General features: G+C 43.9%; 1 protein-coding gene across 5 annotated transcripts in view; it reads left to right on the top strand.

Annotated features, from left to right (window-relative positions):
- The window catches only part of aifm3 (AIF family member 3), a 49923-nt gene that overhangs the window by 28737 nt on the left and 1966 nt on the right, over positions 1–19220 (top strand). For 4 of the 5 annotated variants that reach the window (XM_029762233.1, XM_029762232.1, XM_029762230.1 and 1 more), the window contains 18 exons: positions 6727–6950; positions 12358–12574; positions 12705–12814; positions 12940–13049; positions 13159–13203; positions 13295–13391; positions 14343–14455; positions 14957–15043; positions 15251–15342; positions 15479–15609; positions 15792–15907; positions 16387–16458; positions 16946–17009; positions 17189–17265; positions 17520–17637; positions 18137–18235; positions 18746–18821; positions 19034–19138. In XM_029762233.1, coding sequence (XP_029618093.1) covers positions 6920–6950; positions 12358–12574; positions 12705–12814; positions 12940–13049; positions 13159–13203; positions 13295–13391; positions 14343–14455; positions 14957–15043; positions 15251–15342; positions 15479–15609; positions 15792–15907; positions 16387–16458; positions 16946–17009; positions 17189–17265; positions 17520–17637; positions 18137–18235; positions 18746–18821; positions 19034–19138 — 1760 coding nt within the window. In that variant the 5' untranslated portion in view covers positions 6727–6919. The remainder of the gene's footprint in view (positions 1–6726; positions 6951–12357; positions 12575–12704; positions 12815–12939; positions 13050–13158; positions 13204–13294; positions 13392–14342; positions 14456–14956; positions 15044–15250; positions 15343–15478; positions 15610–15791; positions 15908–16386; positions 16459–16945; positions 17010–17188; positions 17266–17519; positions 17638–18136; positions 18236–18745; positions 18822–19033; positions 19139–19220) is intronic. The other variant, XM_029762234.1, reaches the window with a different exon arrangement.

Below are 19220 nucleotides of genomic sequence, written 5' to 3'. Positions count from 1 at the left end.
TCAGACAGCAGAACTACGTCGCCATTTGAATGTGATCCATTAACCTGCCCCAAAAACAATTATTCTGTCCACTGTTTTGCGAATGTCTTGCAAAATCGTTCCCTTGTCCTGCATTTGGGCTTTTTAGATTTTGTCACCTTAATTCCACCGGTGGAAACATTGCTACTGCAACATGTGAACACCATCTTTTCACATGTGAGGAGAATAACATTATTTCAACCCCACATGTGAATCTGCAATTCCACATGTGGAAGTGAGATTTTCACAGTTGGGAGTTTTCTTACATGTGAAACTACATTTCGCATGTGTGGTGAAAACAACATGTTATTCTTCTCACGTGAAAAGGTGGTGTTACCATGTGAACTATAATTTAGTACATGTGAAATCTTAAGCTCAACATGTGAAAACAGCTATTTCACATGTGAAAATACGATTTTTCAAATGTGAAATTTTATTTGTAAGGGTTCAGTCTTAATGAAGTTTTTGACTGTTATTGATTTCTTCATAGGGAAACATCGTTCTAATACAAAATTACATTTTGAGATGTGTTTGTTCGTTGGTGCGTCATTGAGAGTGGAAATAATGAACTGTTGCCATGGAGATTTTCACAAATTGTGTAGGGAAAAACAAACGCCCACATTCTTCCCAAAAAGAACCAGGCTTACCCGGTTGTTTATCATGCTCAGCTTCCATATTACCTTTTAAAAAGATGACAAAACTGAGCCTTGATCATTTCATTCCATGCCGCAAAATAAGTCTTAACAGTTTGAGAGTGATGACACGGCACAAACTTTTTACTGTGTGAAACGTGTTTTGTCATTCAGAAGAGCGATCTTTCCATGTCTCACTTGGTCTCTAGTACTTTAACCACTGCTCCGTTCAACAGGTCAAGCTTGAATTTTTTTTCTTCTTTTTTTGTTTTTTTTACCTCTTGGACATTAAGCTGTGCTCTGAATATCAAGTACTCCCTTTTAGTTGCACCACCAAAGGATGTTTTGCTAATGAATCATACTGTTCGTATGCTTCTTACTGTAGTACCGCACTCATATTCCTATCAACCGCTGTATTGTTAAGCAACATCAAGTGGGTTGAAATACCACAAGTTCTGGCAGGGGTGTGTGGGCAGTGTTTGGCAGCAAAACAAAGGTGGTTTTGAAACTCATGGGGCCTCTGCTTCCCTTCACTACAGAGTGACATTAAAGTGAATAGGTGCTAAGGCTGTTAATGGTTAACACTTATGTATGCAACATGTCATGTATTAAGTAACAATGTACTGGAAAAATGTTACCAATTAACACTATTACTTCCACTTTAAGGGCATTTGGACACATGCATGCGCGCACACACACTCACACTCATTAGCTTCATGGTAGAGAGAGAAGGGTTGAAAACAAGTGACAACCTTTTCTCAGCCTTACATTGTTGCCAAGTGTTGCTGGAGGGCAGAGCACACAGGAATAGTAATAGCTGCTCTATACAACCTCAACCAGGTTTGGGCCTCACAGACATACTGTATTAAAGAAATCGATAAAATATGGAGTTCTCTTCTCCGATCTAATATATGTACAGACGAGCAGGTTGACGGACAACTTCATACCCTTTCCCTTTCAAACGAGCGGTTGATGAGGCTGTTTTTTTGGCGGAAAACAAATATGTTTTAACAATGCCACTGAGAGGACTGTGGATGGTGTTGTGAATGCTAATGGCTGTTAGTGTTAGGCTAGTCTTAACTACCACAGTGGCCTTTCCAGGGCTTTGTCCATGTTTCTCAGCGTCATGAATAGCTTGAAAAGCGTATTAGTTCATTGTAAAAATGTTGAGCCATGGTTGATATACTGTAAGTATTGTATTTCAGTTTCCAAAATGGGCAGTGGTTCACATGAATGCAAACACACCACACACTACAGGAGAAGGGCTTGCGAAAACTCTAGGTTACTTCCGTAACCCTGGTTCTGTGAGATGTCTCACTATGGGATGCGCCTGGGTGTGTCCGTAAGCTCGAAATATCCAATCACACAGCTGTTGGATACCGACAAGTCGAGTGGCGAATGAGAGCTCCTCCTCTCCATAAAGGGAGCCTTTAACCCGCCAAACTGGTCATTCTCGAGCATGCCTGTCCTCCTTGCACTCTTGCTCATCTTCTTTATAGAACCGGGGTTACGTAAGTAATCTTGAGTTCTATTTCAAATACTCGTTTTGATGTCTCACTATGGGACAACTCCCATAATGCAGACATGCTCTCCGAAGCCAGTGTAGTTCCAACAGCATCCTCCCTCAGATGCCACAAGTATGCCACAAAAAAGGTGCAGAGACATCCTGTCGGTAAAGACCTTATAAATGTATGAGGGGTTGCTGTACGTGCCAAAATGCAAATCTCCAATAATGAGATGCCATCGAACAGTGCCCAAAAGGTAGCCATACCTTTGGTGTAATGAGCCCTTCGGGGCTGTAGCCTTTGCTATTATATTTTCCAATACACCAGTTTCCACCATCCAAAGATGGCTGTTAACGAGGTAGGGAGGTGCCCAAAAAATGCAGGGGTCATTGCCGCAAATGGTGGAGACACTCTACTTCCATAAACGGGAAGAGCGGTGGGTGTAACCACAAGCTCCAGGGCGCTACAACACAGTTGCCACAGAGCCTAGGCATAAAAGAGTGGGTTTGGGTACCCAGGAGGACCCCGGGGAACACTGAAGGCACGAACGGTCGCTTTGCAGCCATAAGGATGGAAAAGCAGGTTAGAAAGAGAAACATGACCATTTCCCCACTTTCCAGCGGCACAACAGGCCACCATGGGAAAGCCTCAAGCCCAACATATCCCATGTAGAGGACCCAAATGGACCCAAGGACAATCAGACCAAATTGGATCAGAGTGACAAAACAAATCATGTTTATCAGCCAAGTTGCTCTTCTGGTTAACAAATAGGTCTTTATATGTTGGCTAAGCCTTTACAAGTCAATAAAGTCACCTTTATTAGCGTAAAATAAGTATGCTATAGGCTATGCAAAGCCGTGGTCGGTCCATTCGGGTCCAACCGAGTCTATCAGCTGTAGTTACATAGACCCGATGACAATCAAACAGGACCCGTCTCGGGTGGACCTTTGAAGACCTCTAGTCCCATGTGACGGGGTAAATGCTTGAAGACTGGTTTTGTGTAAGGGACATGCACCCTCAACTACAGAGGGTGTTACCCTACTGTAAATGTCCAGGCCTGTGTGACAGGTGAGCTGTGACAGGTGAGATGGCAGTTAACTGGACCTTTTAGGAGATCCTCCCTCTGTTTCCAAGGGATGATCTGTGTAGGTCACACCACTTCTCCAAAAACGCATCTCCTGTTTTACCAGACGGGGCGTGTGGGAGGGGCACTGTCACTCTGGTGAAAGGTCTTGACTTGTCGGCTTGTCGCAGGCAAATCTCATTTGGGTCCACAGATCCCTGCGTAACGGTAACTACCAGGACTGGGTGAATGCGGGAGAGTGATCTCCACCAACCACGGTATCCTTGGTCATTTGAAGGGCTCGAAGATGAGGGAAAAGCCTGTGGCAGGTCAAGGAGAGAGAAAAAGCTTAGGGCATTACCCTTGAGAAGCTGTGCCAATGCTTCCACTCCTACTGGTGCATAAACACTAAATAGGGACGGGTTCTCCAAAACCCTCCATAGGGTTGTCGGTTTTTACAGTCTGCATCTATCCAGACTGACTTGAAAGACAGAGGGCGGGCTCTCAGGAACTGGTTTAAAGTGCCAGCGCGAGCGTGTCATGCACACCCCAGGACATGATAACATTGCAGGGGAGGGCAGAGAGTGTGTTCCATTGCTGGGATATCCTCGTAATGCGTCTGAGGCATATGGGCATAACGTTTTATCCAAAACATGCCTGATCCTCTTGGACTGTGACCCTAGTAGGTGGCAATGGGTATGGCTATACCGTGTCACCGAGTGGGGGGTTTTGCGCGAGAGAGCAGCCAACGAAATGACACAATGCTTCAACCGGCGTAGCTTAAAGGTGGAAGGAAACATGCTTGTAACCCAGATGTCCTAATCCTAAGCAATAGATCAGCTATGTGTCTGGTCTGTCTTGGCCCTTCCTCGGAGAGAAGGGCTAATTAGAGCAAACATTTCCCCAAAGGGAGAGTAGAGCTGACTATTTCCCGACTGCGTGATCAAGCGCAGGTAGGAAAGGGACGAGGAAAAAATGGATTTGGTGTACCAGATTTCCTCGGACCAGAAAATATGAGTAATGGAAAACCTTACTGACTGTCCTGTAGCTCGATGGAAAACTCTGATAAGATTTCCCCAAAAACATCCAGAGAAACCCAGTGGGTTACGGCGATCTTTGATGTGAACCCCGGAAACCTGTTTCCCTGTTTTAGTGTATGGAAACGGGAATTGACTGCCACCTCCTGGTGATAGCACTGAGGAGGTACTCATGTGAGCCTGTTTAAGCTGTGTTGCTCGCGCAATAGACAGTAAGAGGCGAAAATGCCGCAAGGCAAGGGGAGCCATGTTTATGGCAATGTGTCATTCAGCTCCGTCAGTCAGAAGAGACTGGAGGGAGAGAGGACATGCTGACTGTCATCCTGGCTTAAAACATGAGAAGGTGCCTAGGGGATAGCGAAAGGGCGGATGGCACTTGGGGGTAAGAGTGCACATCCCCCATTTTCCCATGTGAGCGAAGACATTGGTGGTCTGAGTCACCAGGGTCTTGGGCCCCCAAAGGCAGCTTGTTGCCTCCTCCCTGCTGTGAGGCTATGGCGAGTTAGTGACCAACAGGCTGCCACGGGGCCTGGGAGGCTTCGCCTTCTTTCATACGCATTTCACACATCTGCATGGAGTCGACAACGGGCCGAACAACTCCTTGGTTGTCACGGGCATCCAGGAGGTCCACTGTTTCTTTGTCGGTTAAGTTGGAAAAGCTTAGCCAAAGCGCCCTTTCTTCCAACACCGCCGGGCTCACGGTATGACCACAGCCAGGGATGGCATTACGTGAAGCCTGGAAGTTTAGAGCCGTAATCATACAGATCTCATCCCAAGCATCCTTTTTCAGGGTCCCCGAATCCAGTTGCTTCCACACATCCTTCACTAACTCTGCTTGCTAAGCCAACAATAAAGAGGTCACGTTAAGTGCTCTGATTGATAAGGCCGGGGCTTTGTATGTCTTATGGAAAATGGAGGCAGAAAAGCGCTCTGTCTTTCTAGGGAGGGAACTGCCAGTAGTGTTGGTTGGAAGTGGTAAGCAAGTGACGGCTCCACCATCTGAGGGTCGGAAAACCCAGATTCTTCCATATTGTTCATGTCCATTCTCGGGAAACCCCTAGCCAGGATATTGTTGGCAAGGGGCTTATCCCATGAGCTCCTAGCCTCTCTGATGCAGACTGGGAACACGGGAAGTAGTTGCTTAGCGGGATGGTAGTCTTTTCCCATCGTATAGGTCCCTTCCGGGATCCTGGGCCCCCAAGGGAGCTGGCCACTCGACGTTGTGGGGAGTTGAGCCTCAGCCGGTGGCTGAGAGGGGAGAGAGGGGGTGGAAATAGTGGAGTATTTTAGCCTCCTTTTCAAACACACTCTAGAGAAATTTACAATGCTTACAGGACACTGGGTTGTCGAGTGCTTCTTGAGCATGCTACCTTAACAGACAATTGTTACATAGAGGGTGAAAATCCTTCCAACTATCATGGAGCTACAAGCACAAGAATGTGGTTGTTTGAGTGCTGTGGTAGGCTCGTCTAGGGTTGGGGCAGCAGTGGCCATTGTGTAGAACAGGGCTATGCTGAAAATGCCTGTTGTAAAAACAATGTGTAAGTTCGGGGCTTTAGTTAGGCGTAAGCAAGTTCGTAGAAGCCTTGCTAAAGCTAGCTAGGATGTGCACAGTGGGAACGCTACAGCCGCGAGGCTAGTGCTGCGTTTAGCTAGCTAGCAGCTACCCTTGCAAAGGTGCGCTGTAGCAAAGAGAGGCCAGAATGACCAGTTTGGCTACACGGGCTCTACACACTTACGCACACTGACACGCATACAAACACTCACTCCATCATTTGCTCACACACACACACACATAATATGCACATACATTTATACTGACTCTACACACTCACTCACATACAATCATCATATACAGTACACTGCTGCTACTCTGTTTATCATATATCCTGATGCCTTACCCCTATACATATCTACCTCTATCGATCCAGTATCCCTGCACATTGTAGATATGGTACTGGAACTGACCCTGTATATAGTATGTTTACTTACGTTATCGTGTTCATCTGTTTATATCTCGTGTGTTTTTGTTCTACCTTGTTATTTTTAGTATTACATGGTTATTGATTACTGCATTGTTGGGGTTAGAGTTTGCAAGAAAGGCATTTCACTGTACTTGTGCATGTGACATTAACTTGAAACTCGAGAGGGGCTCACCTCATTCGCCACTCGACCTGTCTGTCTCCAATAAGACTCTATGTGATTGGATACTTCGGGCTTATGGACACGCCCAGGCGCATTCCCATAGTGAGACATCGAAACAAGTATTTGAAATAGAACGACGAGTAGTCATGTGAGAACCTTTATAGAGCTGTCTAGTGGTGCTGTCTGATGTTCGGGCTTTTCCAGCGACGCTGGTGGAGGGATAAATGTGAGGACGGGCTCAATGCAATCAACACATTTTTCTCCCTCCACCAGCCTCCACTGGGCTTTTCAGACACTCCGTTGTTCATCACTCTCCCTCTTCCCAGGTGGTGATGTGGAGGTGCTGAGGTCTACGATGGCTGGCCTGGACCTACACCTGCACGTGCTGATACCCCCATTTCAACGTTGTCGTCATTACCTCCCAACCCAGCAACCCAACCCCAGGATCTGACCCCGTCTCCCCCTCACCTCCCCTGGGCTTCCTCCAGCCAGGCCTCCTGGCTCTACCCTGGGCCCATCATGGGAGGATGCCTCTCCAAAAGCAAACCAGGTGACCACCTTCGCCAACCCCGTTTTCCTTCCCTCCTTTAAAATCCTGGAATAATTGTCACTTGTTCTCCAGCAATATGTAGGTCATACAAACTCCCCTCCTGACTGCCTTTGTAGCATGGCATGTTGTGGAGGATGAATTGTTATGCTCTCAATTGCATTGCCTTCAAAAGGGTTACATAGTCAAATATGAGTTTGAAACGTATGGCACAATGTAACAATAATAACTTTATTTGTACAGCACTTTTCAATACAAGCAACAAAGTGCTTCACATCATAAAATTAAAAGTACAAACAAAGGCCAGAGGAAGGAGAATGAAAAAAGATAGCTAGTTAAAATCATACTTTGACCGTAGGATTTCAAATGTATCTTTATAGAAGTGTGTCTTCAGTAGGGATTTCAAAAGAGATGTTGAATCTGCAAGCCTGATGTCCTCTGGCAGACCTTTCCAAAGTCTAGGGCCCCTAATGGCAAATTCCCGGTCTCCTTTCGTTTTCAACCTAGACTTTAGAATGGTCAACAATGCCCTGCCAGAGGATCTCAGGCTGTGTCCTGGCTCGTAGGGAGATAAAAGATCAGAGTTATAGGATGGAGATAATAAAGCCTTAAATGTCATTAGTACAATTTTAAAATCTATTCTCAAAGTGACTGGTAGCCAATGTAGAGAATCCAAAATAGGTGTGCCGTGGTTACATTTCCTGGTGCCTGTAAACGGCGAGCTGCAGCATTTTTCTTTTACATGGAACTCGAGCTTCAGGTCAGGGTCAAAGAAGACGTCAACGTATCTGGCCGTAGGCTTTACATTGGTGGCCAAATGAGCAAGGTTATTTACAGTATGGGTTCGAGCAAGGTGAGAGGCAAATAAAAACAACCTCTGATTTCTTATCACTGAAATTTGTCCGACATCCCACATTTGATGTCATTAAGACACTTACGAAGGGTAGCAACGCTATCTCGATCACTGGGTCTGATTTGGCTGCATACTGTAGCAGTTAAACTGAAAGTTATGATTGCGGATGTATGGCTGTTTCAAAGCAAACACATCGCTGTTTAAATGCAGTCAACTTGTTGAAGTTGGGGCTGTAGGTGCTGAAATGAAACGCATTACTTATTTTTTATATCTTTGGTTGTTCTTAAATCTTTGACTGTCAATAGTGCTTAGGGAGAGCGACTAATTCGTTTGTGTTTTTTTTAAACATAATTTTCACAAAAACAACCACCGCAATACAATCAAGTCTGGGGGATAGGGAACTTGTCTCCAGTACTATAGAGAGATTTCTTTGAGGGTGGTGTGTTGGAATAGATGACCCCCACTGTGAAAGTCTAATTAGTCAGATTCTGTAGGAAACAAATGGGCCCCTGAATGGAACCTTGGACACAGCAGTGATGAGCACCAGTATAGTCAACAAAATCAGACGCTGAACCAGACAAAAACAGATTTTACACCATGTGAGATAAATACATGTTTTCAATCTGTAAAATACAGTATCACACCATCAGGGTAAAACTTCACATTCACGTCCTTACTACTCTGTAGTTATTTCTGTAAGTACAGATGAACATGTATTGTAATAACCCCTGTATTGTTACACTGTGCTTACACTGTACTTAGGGTTAAAAATTCAATCATAGAGAGGAACATTGAAAATGATGGTAATTATCTAAGTGTATTGTCACGATGCTGCAAAGTTCAGAAAAACGTGGGCTTAGTCAAAATATTCCAGAACACTGAGTTTCTGCAGAATCAGTGAAAAGCAGATGTGTTAGTGGGAGCTGAAATGTCGTCATGCACGTGGCCCCTCAATTTGGTCCAATGAAATATTTGAGCAACATATTGTAAACACAGAATTGTTTCTAAGACTAGAAAGTCCATCAGTGCCCACTCAAAAAGATACAGCACATGATGTAGGAAGATAAAAGGGGTGAGTGTGTGGGAAAGGGGGATGACGTGATAGGGGAGATTATACTGCATTCTATGTCGGAGTATCTCTTCCTTCAATGACAAGCAAGGGTATGTTTGTCCTGAGGTGTACAATTCACTCAGTTTTGCTCTTTGATGCATTGGAGAATCTCAGTGGAGAGAAAGGTCCCTTAACGAAGCAGGTAGAATCCAAAAACAAAGCAGTTTGCATTGCTAGAAGAAAAAATTATATATAGAACTGCAAATCACCCATATTTTTTAGCAATGTATGTGATGGTAAAAAAGACAATTTATACATGTTATTTACAGTATGAAAGTAATGGCTTGGTTACACAGCTACACATCATGGGCAGATAGCCAAGGAATCAGTTAAAGGTAACAGGTTTTAGGACAGAGTCATCTGACATAGTTTGCTAATCATTGACAAATAAACCCCTGTCCAGGAGAAGATGAGTAGAGGACCATAATATACACGTTCTATATGATTTTAATGATGATTTAAAAATATTTTTATTAAATGCTAATGCACATGAATGGGCTGTGCCGCTTACATTAGAATGAAATAATGATTGAGTTCGTTATTTAATGTTAAATGATGGTGTTACTCTTCATTGTATTTATTTCCTGTATATCTCTTATCAAATACATGTGGCAATTACTGGACATTTTAAAGATGCATCTGATGTTTAGGAGAGATTCTGACTTCAGCATGGAGCGTATGATTGAGTATCAACTTATGGATTCAGAATGGTCCTGACCTGTGGATGGGATTTTTATGCTATTTAAAATCAAAAGAAAGATCATCAAAAAAGATATATATCTCTATAGCAAATCTAACGTACAAATTGTGAATTCCTCTTCTGTAAGATTCTATAATATCTCTCGTAAAAATAAAGATCCCATGTTAGTATGGGGATGGAGCCTCTCCCCTTTCCTCTCCTGCGATTGCAGTCACTCTCATGATTTTCCAGTGATTTTAATTAAGACTCGCTCAGCAGGTGAACATTCCTGCCAGATTACCACGTAAGAACCGGATGGTCAGCACATTTCTCCAGCCGAAGAGATAAAGCTAGCTGCAGTGAAAACGGGTTACAAAACCATTTCTTCGAATGAAGAAATACAAAACCCTAGAGGCAACTGTCATCAAATGCCTCTTGGGCACCTCACAACAAAGAAACCCACACATCCACTTAGGCTTATCCCTGTGTGTTATTCAGGAACATATCTAATGCAAATATATACTGTATCTGAACAGTCAAAATCATGTTTTTCATGAAATTGGATGATATTTGGATGAAACCAGATCAAAGTATGATGACCAATGTATGAAAAGTGACTGTTGCTTCTACATTGATAAAGTGTGATCATAAAGTTACTGGTCCCCTCCCCCCATGTCAAACACTTGGATTCAGGAGGCGGGATTATTAAGGGGATAGTGACATCACTCTAACTCTCGTTTTAATACACCAATGGTAACGTAATATTCTCTTACCTAATTTAAATGAATACAGCATTTTAACCAACATCAGAGAAGGCGTGTTTGCAGAGAGGTGTGGTTTACATAGCTATCTGCAAATATAATGAAAAGTTTACACTATTTGTCTATGGCAAAGATACTTATTCTTCCTTTTTCATCTGTGTCTGGTGTTAGCTAGTTACTGGCTAGCTAGGTCTTCAGCCAGCGTGGAACAAAAGGGGGGGGGGGTTGTCATTCAAAACTCTGATGCAGTTGTCATGTCAACGCATCCGTCAGTGCTGCTGTGAACCGACCATAACAGACATGCCAAACTAGGGATGTATATAACAAATTGACGTCACTGATGCAATTTAAATGTTGTTTCAGTTGCTTTGTGCATCACCAAAATTGCTTGCGATGATTTTACTGCAACACTGCTCTCTGCTTCCAAGTTGCTTGACATGGATGTTTCAAAGAGCTGTCAGTCAAGCGAGCTCATAAATATAAGCTCTCCTCCCACTCAGCCGGTCTTTTCTGGTAGTACTTCCTGGTAGTTAACTATGAGAGAGAGAAATACATTTTTCTCAAATGTTGAGCATTTCTATTCCCCAAAAATATTATGGGTGATTCACTACATGGTAAACAGGATGTGGACACCCCTTCAAATTAGTGGATTCGGCTATTTCAGCCACACCCATTGCTGACAGGTGTATAAAATCAAGCATACAGCAGTGCAATCTCCATAGACAAACATTGTCAGTTGAAGGGCCCGTACAGAAGAAGTCAGTGACTTTCAATGTGGCACTGTCATAGGATGCCACCTTTCCAACAAGTCAGTTCGTCAAATTTCTGCCCCGCTAGAGCTGCCCCGGTCAACTGTAAGTGCTGTTATTTTGAAGTGGAAATGTCTAGGAGCAACAACGGCTTAGCCGCAAAGTGGTAGGCCACAAAAGCTCAGAGAACGGGACGGCCGAGTGCTGAAGCGTTTAGTGAGTAGAAATCGGCTGTCCTCTGGAAGCAACATCAGCACAAGAACTGTTTGTTGGGAGCTTCATGAAATGTGTTTCCATGGCCGAGCAGCCGCACACAAGCCTAAGATCACCATGTGCAATGCCAAGCATCGGCTGGAGTGGTGTAAAGCTCGCCACCATTGGACTCTGGAGTGATGAATCCCGCTTCACCGTTTGGCAGATGCCAGGAGAAGCTACCTGGGCTGTTTTTCTTGGTTATGGCTAGGCCCCTTAGTTCTAGTGAAGGGAAATCTTAACACTACAGCATACAGTTAAATTCTAGATGATTCTGTGCTTCCAACTTTGTGGCAACAGTTTGGGGAAGGCCCCTTTCCTGTTTCAGCATGACAATGCCCCCGTGCACAAGGCAAGGTTCATACAGAAATGTTTTGTCGATTGGTGTGCTTCCAACATGACTGGCCTGCACAGAGCCCTGACCTCAACCCTATCGAACACTTTTGGGATGAATTGGAACGCCGACTGTGAGCCAGGCCTAATCGCCCAACGTCAGTGCCCGACCTCACTCTTGTGGCTGAATGGAAGCAAGTCCCCACAGCAATGTTCCAACATCTAATGGAAAGCCTTCCCAGAAGAGTGGAGGCTGTTATAGCAGGGGGGGACCAACTCCATATTAATGCTCATGATTTTGCAATGAGATGTTCGACGAGCAGGTGTCCACATACTTTTGGCCATGTAGTGTATTTTAGTCACTCAAAAGGGTATTTTACAGGGAATTCAGAATGACTGTTCTGGACCTTTTGTCACACAGCAGGTTGTCACACAGCAAAATCATTTTCATGGTCAGGTCAGTTTCATTCGAACCCCTTCTCCATTGGGAGTCTGCTGGGTATGGTAATCAAAGGAAATATGAATATCAGGGGTGGCTGGTGACTTACAAGTTGAGGAGGGTGATGTGGGTGAAAATGATGAACTATACCATATGATAAGAAAATAAAAACAAGTGACGGGGCGAAGATCAGCCTGAAAAGTGTGTCATATTTCTAATGGTCTGTCCTGCAGTTGAGGTGAAAGTGGAGCTTACCCTCTTGGAGAAAGACAAGGAAGCAGATGTGATGTCACCCAATGGAAAGGCAAGCCCCTTCTCTGACTGCAGGCCCAACGGAGCGCTGGGACACTCCTCCGACGAGGATGCCGCTGCCGCCCCCCTTAGGCTCTACAAACCCCGCGACTACGTGGAGGCCTCAGTGTGTCATGTCAAGGACATGGAAAATGGACAGTAAGGCCAAACAAAAGACAACATATTAGAAGGTCAATCACCTGGAATTGTTATGGCTGCAACCAGTACTTTGTTTCACTCAGATATTTTCTCTCTTCCTTTGTGTGTGTATGGTCTTATCCCTGCATAGGATGCGAGAGGTTGATTTGGGAAGTGGCAGAGCGCTGCTCATCAAAGAACATGGAGATTTTTCTGCCATTGGGCACAAGTGTCCACATTATGGGGCACCGCTGGTCAAAGGTGAGTCCGGTTCTGCATTGCGTTTGCTTTTTTGATGGAATATTGGTATGGTATCTTTTTGCTGTCTTATGTTCTCAACAAGCTCTGAGATTGATTGGTGGAATACATATCTTTGTGTGTTGCAGGTGTCTTGTCCAAAGGGCACGTGCGCTGCCCCTGGCACGGAGCTTGTTTCAACATCGCTACAGGAGACATTGAGGACTTTCCTGGGCTGGACAGCCTGCCCACCTTCCAGGTGACCTTCCTCGTTCGGTTCGCCGTGCCATTCACATTCCCTGCCTTCACATACTGTCTCTAAGCATCATCAAAACCGTGTACACATCGCTCATGTCTGTTTGCTTCAGGTCCGAGTTGAAAAGGACAAGGTGATAATTCGCGCTAATAAACAGGTAAAGATATTCTGGGACTATCTAGAACAGATCATTGTTTTAAATCAACTGATCTCCCTTTGTTGACCTGGCAAACATTTTCATCTTCCAGGATCTTCAGTCACAGAAGAGGTCAAAGGCCATGGCCCGATGTTCAGCAGTCATTAACTCCAGCACTGGCTTCAGCCACATCCTCATCGTTGGATCAGGTGAGTTGGCCATTGAGCATCTCCTTGCACTCACACACCGCTGGTAAATAGAAGTCTGTTCAAACTGTCGACTAGGACTGGAACCATCTGTGTTTGGTTCATTATAGGTCCTGAGTATTCCAAAAAAGGATAGATGGCAGCTCCCAAACATTACCGCAACAACCAGGTTTTTAGGTGATGGTTAGTGTTGCAAAGCTACCGGTAATTGACCAAGATTTTGGGTAATAACAGAAAATCTATGACAATTTATTGTAACTTTGATCATTTATACGAACAACATTCCAAAAATGTATTCATATATAGTATTCATTTATTATAACTGTGTCAATATTGTCCATGAGTTTCTAGTAGATAGCCTAATGAATGAAAAAAGCATCAACAATGGCATCATTTTCAATTAACTCTGCAACCCTTCCAACTATCGACTTTTTTCACAACTGCCACCAGGTTGACGCCAAAACAGTGACAACAAAAAAGAAAAGGGTGTGCAACTCAATATTAGGAAGTTGTTCCTAATGTTTTGTCCACTCAGTGTATTTTACATGTGATAAGGCCACACAGAGGGACAAAGATAATTACAGAGACTTGTGATAATCTGAAGTACCCAAAAGGGCCACTAGATATCTTGTGATAGATTGCATAAAATCCTTGAAAGATAGCAAAATTCTGGTAGTTTACTGGTAAACGTAGAAAGTTTCCAGTAATATACCCTCCCTTTGCAACCCTATTCATGGTGCTTTTTTTTATATACACATTTTACTGTATGCTCTTTGGCAAAGTTTTGTTTATGTTTACACCACTCTAAGATTATCTGGTATCTAAACTTAATCCACTCTCTGATTCACTATTTTTTTTCTCTCAATAGTTCTGGTAAACGGAGCATGGGTTCAGTTCGGATAGCAAGGATCTAAGATCCTACATAGACGTTAAATTAGTGTCTTGTGTCTCCAGGTCCAGCAGGGCTGGTGTGCGCTGAGACGTTGAGACAGGAAGGCTTCACCGATCGCATTGTCATGTGCACCATGGACAAATACCCGCCCTATGACAGGCCTAAACTGAGTAAGGTTTGTACAGAGATCCAGAACACACCACAGAGACTACACAAGGACTATCCCCATAAAGACTTCGTGTCCAAGAGGGTTCTTTCAGTTGAGGATTCTTCTGGAAACAAACATTGTTGAAATTGCTGATCGAAGGTCTACCAGTTATGCCCTACTGTGTTTCATAGTAGATTATATATTCTTCCCAGAGATGTCCAAAATACTTACCGTTTTGTTATTGCTAGTATTAACCCAACCTGAACCCATCTTTAGCCTGTAATCTTGGGATAATATTGGTCCGGGCCAATGTTGACATTTGGCCATGATATCTATGGGAAAACGGTTTGCTGACATTGCGATTTAAATTGGGATAATGTTGAAAACGAAACCAACAAATGAATGTTGCATTAGCATCATAAAAGTGCCATTTCTTCAATGAACTTCACCTATAACATTTCAACTTAATGAACGTCACCCCATAAAATCCAGTCTGTGGTGTACTGTAACTAACTGTCTCCCCCTCAGTCCTTAGAGAGCACAGCAGAGCAGCTCCAGCTGCGCTCCATAGACTTCCTCCAAGCCCATGACATCGAGCTGCTCACGGAGAAGGAGGTGAGACCTGAAACACTGATTATATAAAGGCTACATTTGAATCCATGTTAAGTAGGGAGTTTTGAAATGGACTGGCTACCTGAACATCTTCCAATAAGAAGATTTGAGTTTTCCGTTGCAAAACCTTTAGTTCGGTGTGCCCTAATGAACACATCCCCTTTGTGACATCCATGTTTTCTTTCTAACTGTGATGTTTGGATGTCATAGGCTGTGGCAGTGGACGTCAAGACGAAGGCTGTGACTTTTCAAGATGGCTCTAGGATGGAATACAGGAAGCTTTTCATTGCCACAGGAAGCAAGTGAGGAGTGACCGGAAATAGTCTTTGGTTAAATGCAATAAAATGGAATTAAATTCTGTTGTAATTGATATGACCAGTTTTGACAACTCATTGTTCTATTGACACTGATATACAACTGTTCTTTGTCTTTTGTAAGACCCAAGCCAATGAACTATAAAGGCCAGGACGTTAGGAATGTGTTTCACCTCAGGACCCCTGAAGATGCTAATAACGTAGCCAGGTTGGCCAACAACAAGAATGCTGTGATTGTGGGAACATCATTTGTTGGTGAGAGAGATGACAGACATGCAGTAGATGTAAATTCACATATGTCGAATTTTTATAAAGGGTTTACGAAGGCTACGTTAAGCCTTAAAGGTTGCAGTTTGTGGAATCTTTGTATTTATAGTAGTACTGTAATTTGCAGCACTTCTATGTGTGAATGAGTAATCATCAGTGTTCTGCGTTAGGTATGGAGGTTGCTGCTGCTCTCACTGACAAGGCCCACTCTGTCTCCATCATTGGGATAGAAGCAGTACCTTTCCGGAAAGCTCTGGGGGAGAAAGTAGGGAAAGCCATAATGAAGGTAGGGTCCCACCCCTGGGAAATCTACCCTACTACCTCTAGAACACCCTCATCAGCATTTCTACACATAGAAACATAGAAATGTGAATCATGTTCGTTGGGCTCAATGCACCAGGCACCAACAGGAAATATGTCTAGAACAATATATTCTTATCGGTGCTCATGCACTTATTCAGACAATCAGGTATATATTGTCCATTAATCTTGTTTTTTTTCAGGGGAGGGTACACCGGGTGTATCCCTGGTGTGTGCATGCATGCACGGTCATGTGTGTGCATGTTCCCTGCTGATAAGACACAGCAGAGGGAGACTGTGGAAACAGTCATGCCTTGGACCATAATACACAGTGTTAATAATCCATTATGAAGAGGGCATTCAGAGGAAGAGTTGCCGCCTCAGCGCCAGTTAAGCTCAACTCTTTGAGAAGTAGCTTTGATCTTATGAACCTTAACCCAGTGCTCTCTCTGTCTGTCTTTTCAGCTGTTTGAGACGAACAGGGTGAAGTTCTACATGTTGAATGAAGTGTCGGAGATGGTTGGCCATCATGGACAGGTATTCCGAAAGTGAGAGAAACAGCATGACATTATGTACAGTTGGCTCTCTCCTTCCTTCTCACTGCCGGCCAGTCAAGACCATTTTCAGGCTTCGCCTAGATTCTCTACCATGGATTTCGCTTGGTGGAAACTCCCTCTTTGCGAATGACACACAACTCTATGAGAGGAAGTGTGCAAGTATACACTTGGGGAGAAGAAGAGAATGGGTATCCAGCCATTAAACGCTGATGAATGGGTGCGATTGACCCAAGTAGACCACAGAGTGCCAACGAACAAAGGATAAGCAGCCCAGATAACTACCAGTTACAACCTCCATTTGAAGTGTGACTCAGTAAAAGAAGCGTGTGCCAATACTGGTTTTGCAACAAAAAAAAAGATACTTTGTACTCAAGAAGGAAAGTAGCAGAATTGCGGGTAATCTAGTGGTAATATTGTGTGTGTTGCCTCACTGTTTTTGTCAATGTTTTTTGTTTTATGTTCCACAGTTGAAAGAGGTGGTTCTGAAGAGTGGGAAAGTACTAAGGGCGGACGTGTGTATTATTGGCACAGGTGAGGCGGCTAGCTCCGACACACAAACGCTCGTTCCGCAATAGCCTCAACTTTAGCACACTCGCTCATTTCAGTGGTCGTGCAGGAGTGTAATGTAGAGTTCAACAAACTCAACCACTAATGTTTCTCTGATTCCCGGTGGTGAATTAACGGTGGCCCGATGTCTCTTCAACCTGCAGGGTCAGGCCCAGCCACTGGATTCCTGAAACAGAGCGGAGTTCACGTGGATTCCAAGGGTTTCGTCCCCGTCAACAAGGTAGAACCGACAATGACGACGCGCAACAATTCTGATGACACACAAATACTCTGAATGCACTCGTTTTATTCAAACAATTCATTTCAGTGCCACTCTATTGCAATGATGTACAAGTGTTACTGGATCATTTGTTGAGCTCGAGCTGATGAGTTTTTCGTCAGTTGTCTAATTTGTCAGGTGGCTCGTCTAGTAAGAGATCCTCCTGATTTCCACATTGGCTCCTGTATTCTTCTGGATAACCCTCTAACCCTCAGACAATGCAGACTAACGTTGATGGTGTCTATGCTGGAGGAGACATTGTGACGTTTCCTTTTCCGGGGCGCAGCAATAAGAAAGTGAACATCCCACACTGGCAAATGGCCCATGTTCACGGTAAGTGTTTATTGTTTTGTTAATAAAGTGTTAAAGGAATTAAAGGAAACAATGCATCACAGGGATGATTTCTGTATTTTGAAAGTTACATATCTTGAAAACATGATTGCTGACAAGCAAAACATTTTGGGACTATGTCAACAATGGACTAATTAAACAAATACCAAAAGATCATTTTGGGGTAGAATTTTCACATTTCCCCCTAAAGCAGGGGTGGGCAATTCCAGTCATCGAGGGCCTGATTGATGTCACAGTTTTGCCCCAGCTAACACACCTGACTCCAATAATCACCTAATCATGGTCTTCAGTTTAGAATGCAATTTGATTAATCAGCTGTGTTTGCTAGGCATGGAGAAAAAATGTGACACCAATCAGACCCTCGAGGACTGGAGTTGCCCACCCCTGCCCTAAAGGGTCAAACACTCAGCTGCGTATCTGGGGCTGGATTTGCAGGGGATTGTTTTTATGGGACCTTTTTCTATTTGTTTGTGATTGACAGGGAGAGTGGCAGCGCTCGGCATGATGGGAAGACCCACTGAGATCAAAACGGTGCCCTATTTCTGGTCGGCCATGTTTGGGAAAAGCCTACGCTACGCAGGTAAACAGAGCCTCATTCCACAAGTAATATCATTTAATACAGGTAGGGTCATTTAGCAGCTTTTGTCCAAAGCACATGGCAGAACTGTCAAATGTGACAGTGACACATCTATTTAGTATATGTGTCCTGTGCGCATTTCAAAACCTCCACAGTGGTGTTGCCAGCACCATGCTCAGTGTAACCCACTGAACCATTGGATTTATTTTTTATTTTTACATAGTTATACAAGTGTTGTTCATGTACTGTATTCATTGTTTGGGAAGTGTTAAACTGGGACTGAATAGGTGGGGGGGAAAAGCAATCTGCAAATAGTGAGTTGGTAAGACTACTAGCAATGCTCTCCTCCAAATGCCTCTTGAGATTGTAGTGCCTGTACTGCCACCTAGCTGTGAGGTCAGACACTGAGGCTTTTCAGTCATTTTAGGATTTAGAAGTAGGTCATCGTGATCGGTATGGTGGTGGTGTGGCACTCTGTTTACAGACCTAAAGTGTATCTATTCTATCACCAAGGCTACGGGGAGGGCTTTGACGATGTCGTCATACAAGGGGACGTGGACGAACTAAAGTTTGTGGCCTTTTACACCAGGTAGGTGTCCAAACACCATCGTGGCAATCTACTGAGATGCTTTCAGCCATCAGTCCAGGTTGTTTTGTAAAGTAAATCCTCTATTTTTTTTGTTTGTTTGTCATGTTTAGTTCTTATATAATCCAGTAGAGTTCATCCTTACCACAGAATGAGCTCCATTAAACCTAATTTGTTGTCTAAAAGTTGTTTGGGGGTATCTCTCCCACCTATAGGAGTGAGGAGGTGGTTGCCGTTGCCAGCATGAACTATGACCCCATTGTATCCCGTGTGGCAGAGGTCTTAGGGTCCGGAAAGACGATTAGAAAGCGAGATGTGGAGTAAGTGCATGTCTATGCTCCTACAAATGCTACCAAATGATGTGCGATAACTGTGAAAGACATTTCCTATGTTAATAAGCAG

The sequence above is a fragment of the Salmo trutta genome, chromosome 9 (assembly GCF_901001165.1).
Source record: "Salmo trutta chromosome 9, fSalTru1.1, whole genome shotgun sequence".
In the NCBI taxonomy this organism is placed as follows: Eukaryota; Metazoa; Chordata; class Actinopteri; order Salmoniformes; family Salmonidae; genus Salmo; species Salmo trutta.
This window is presented reverse-complemented; position numbering and strand designations above follow the sequence as displayed.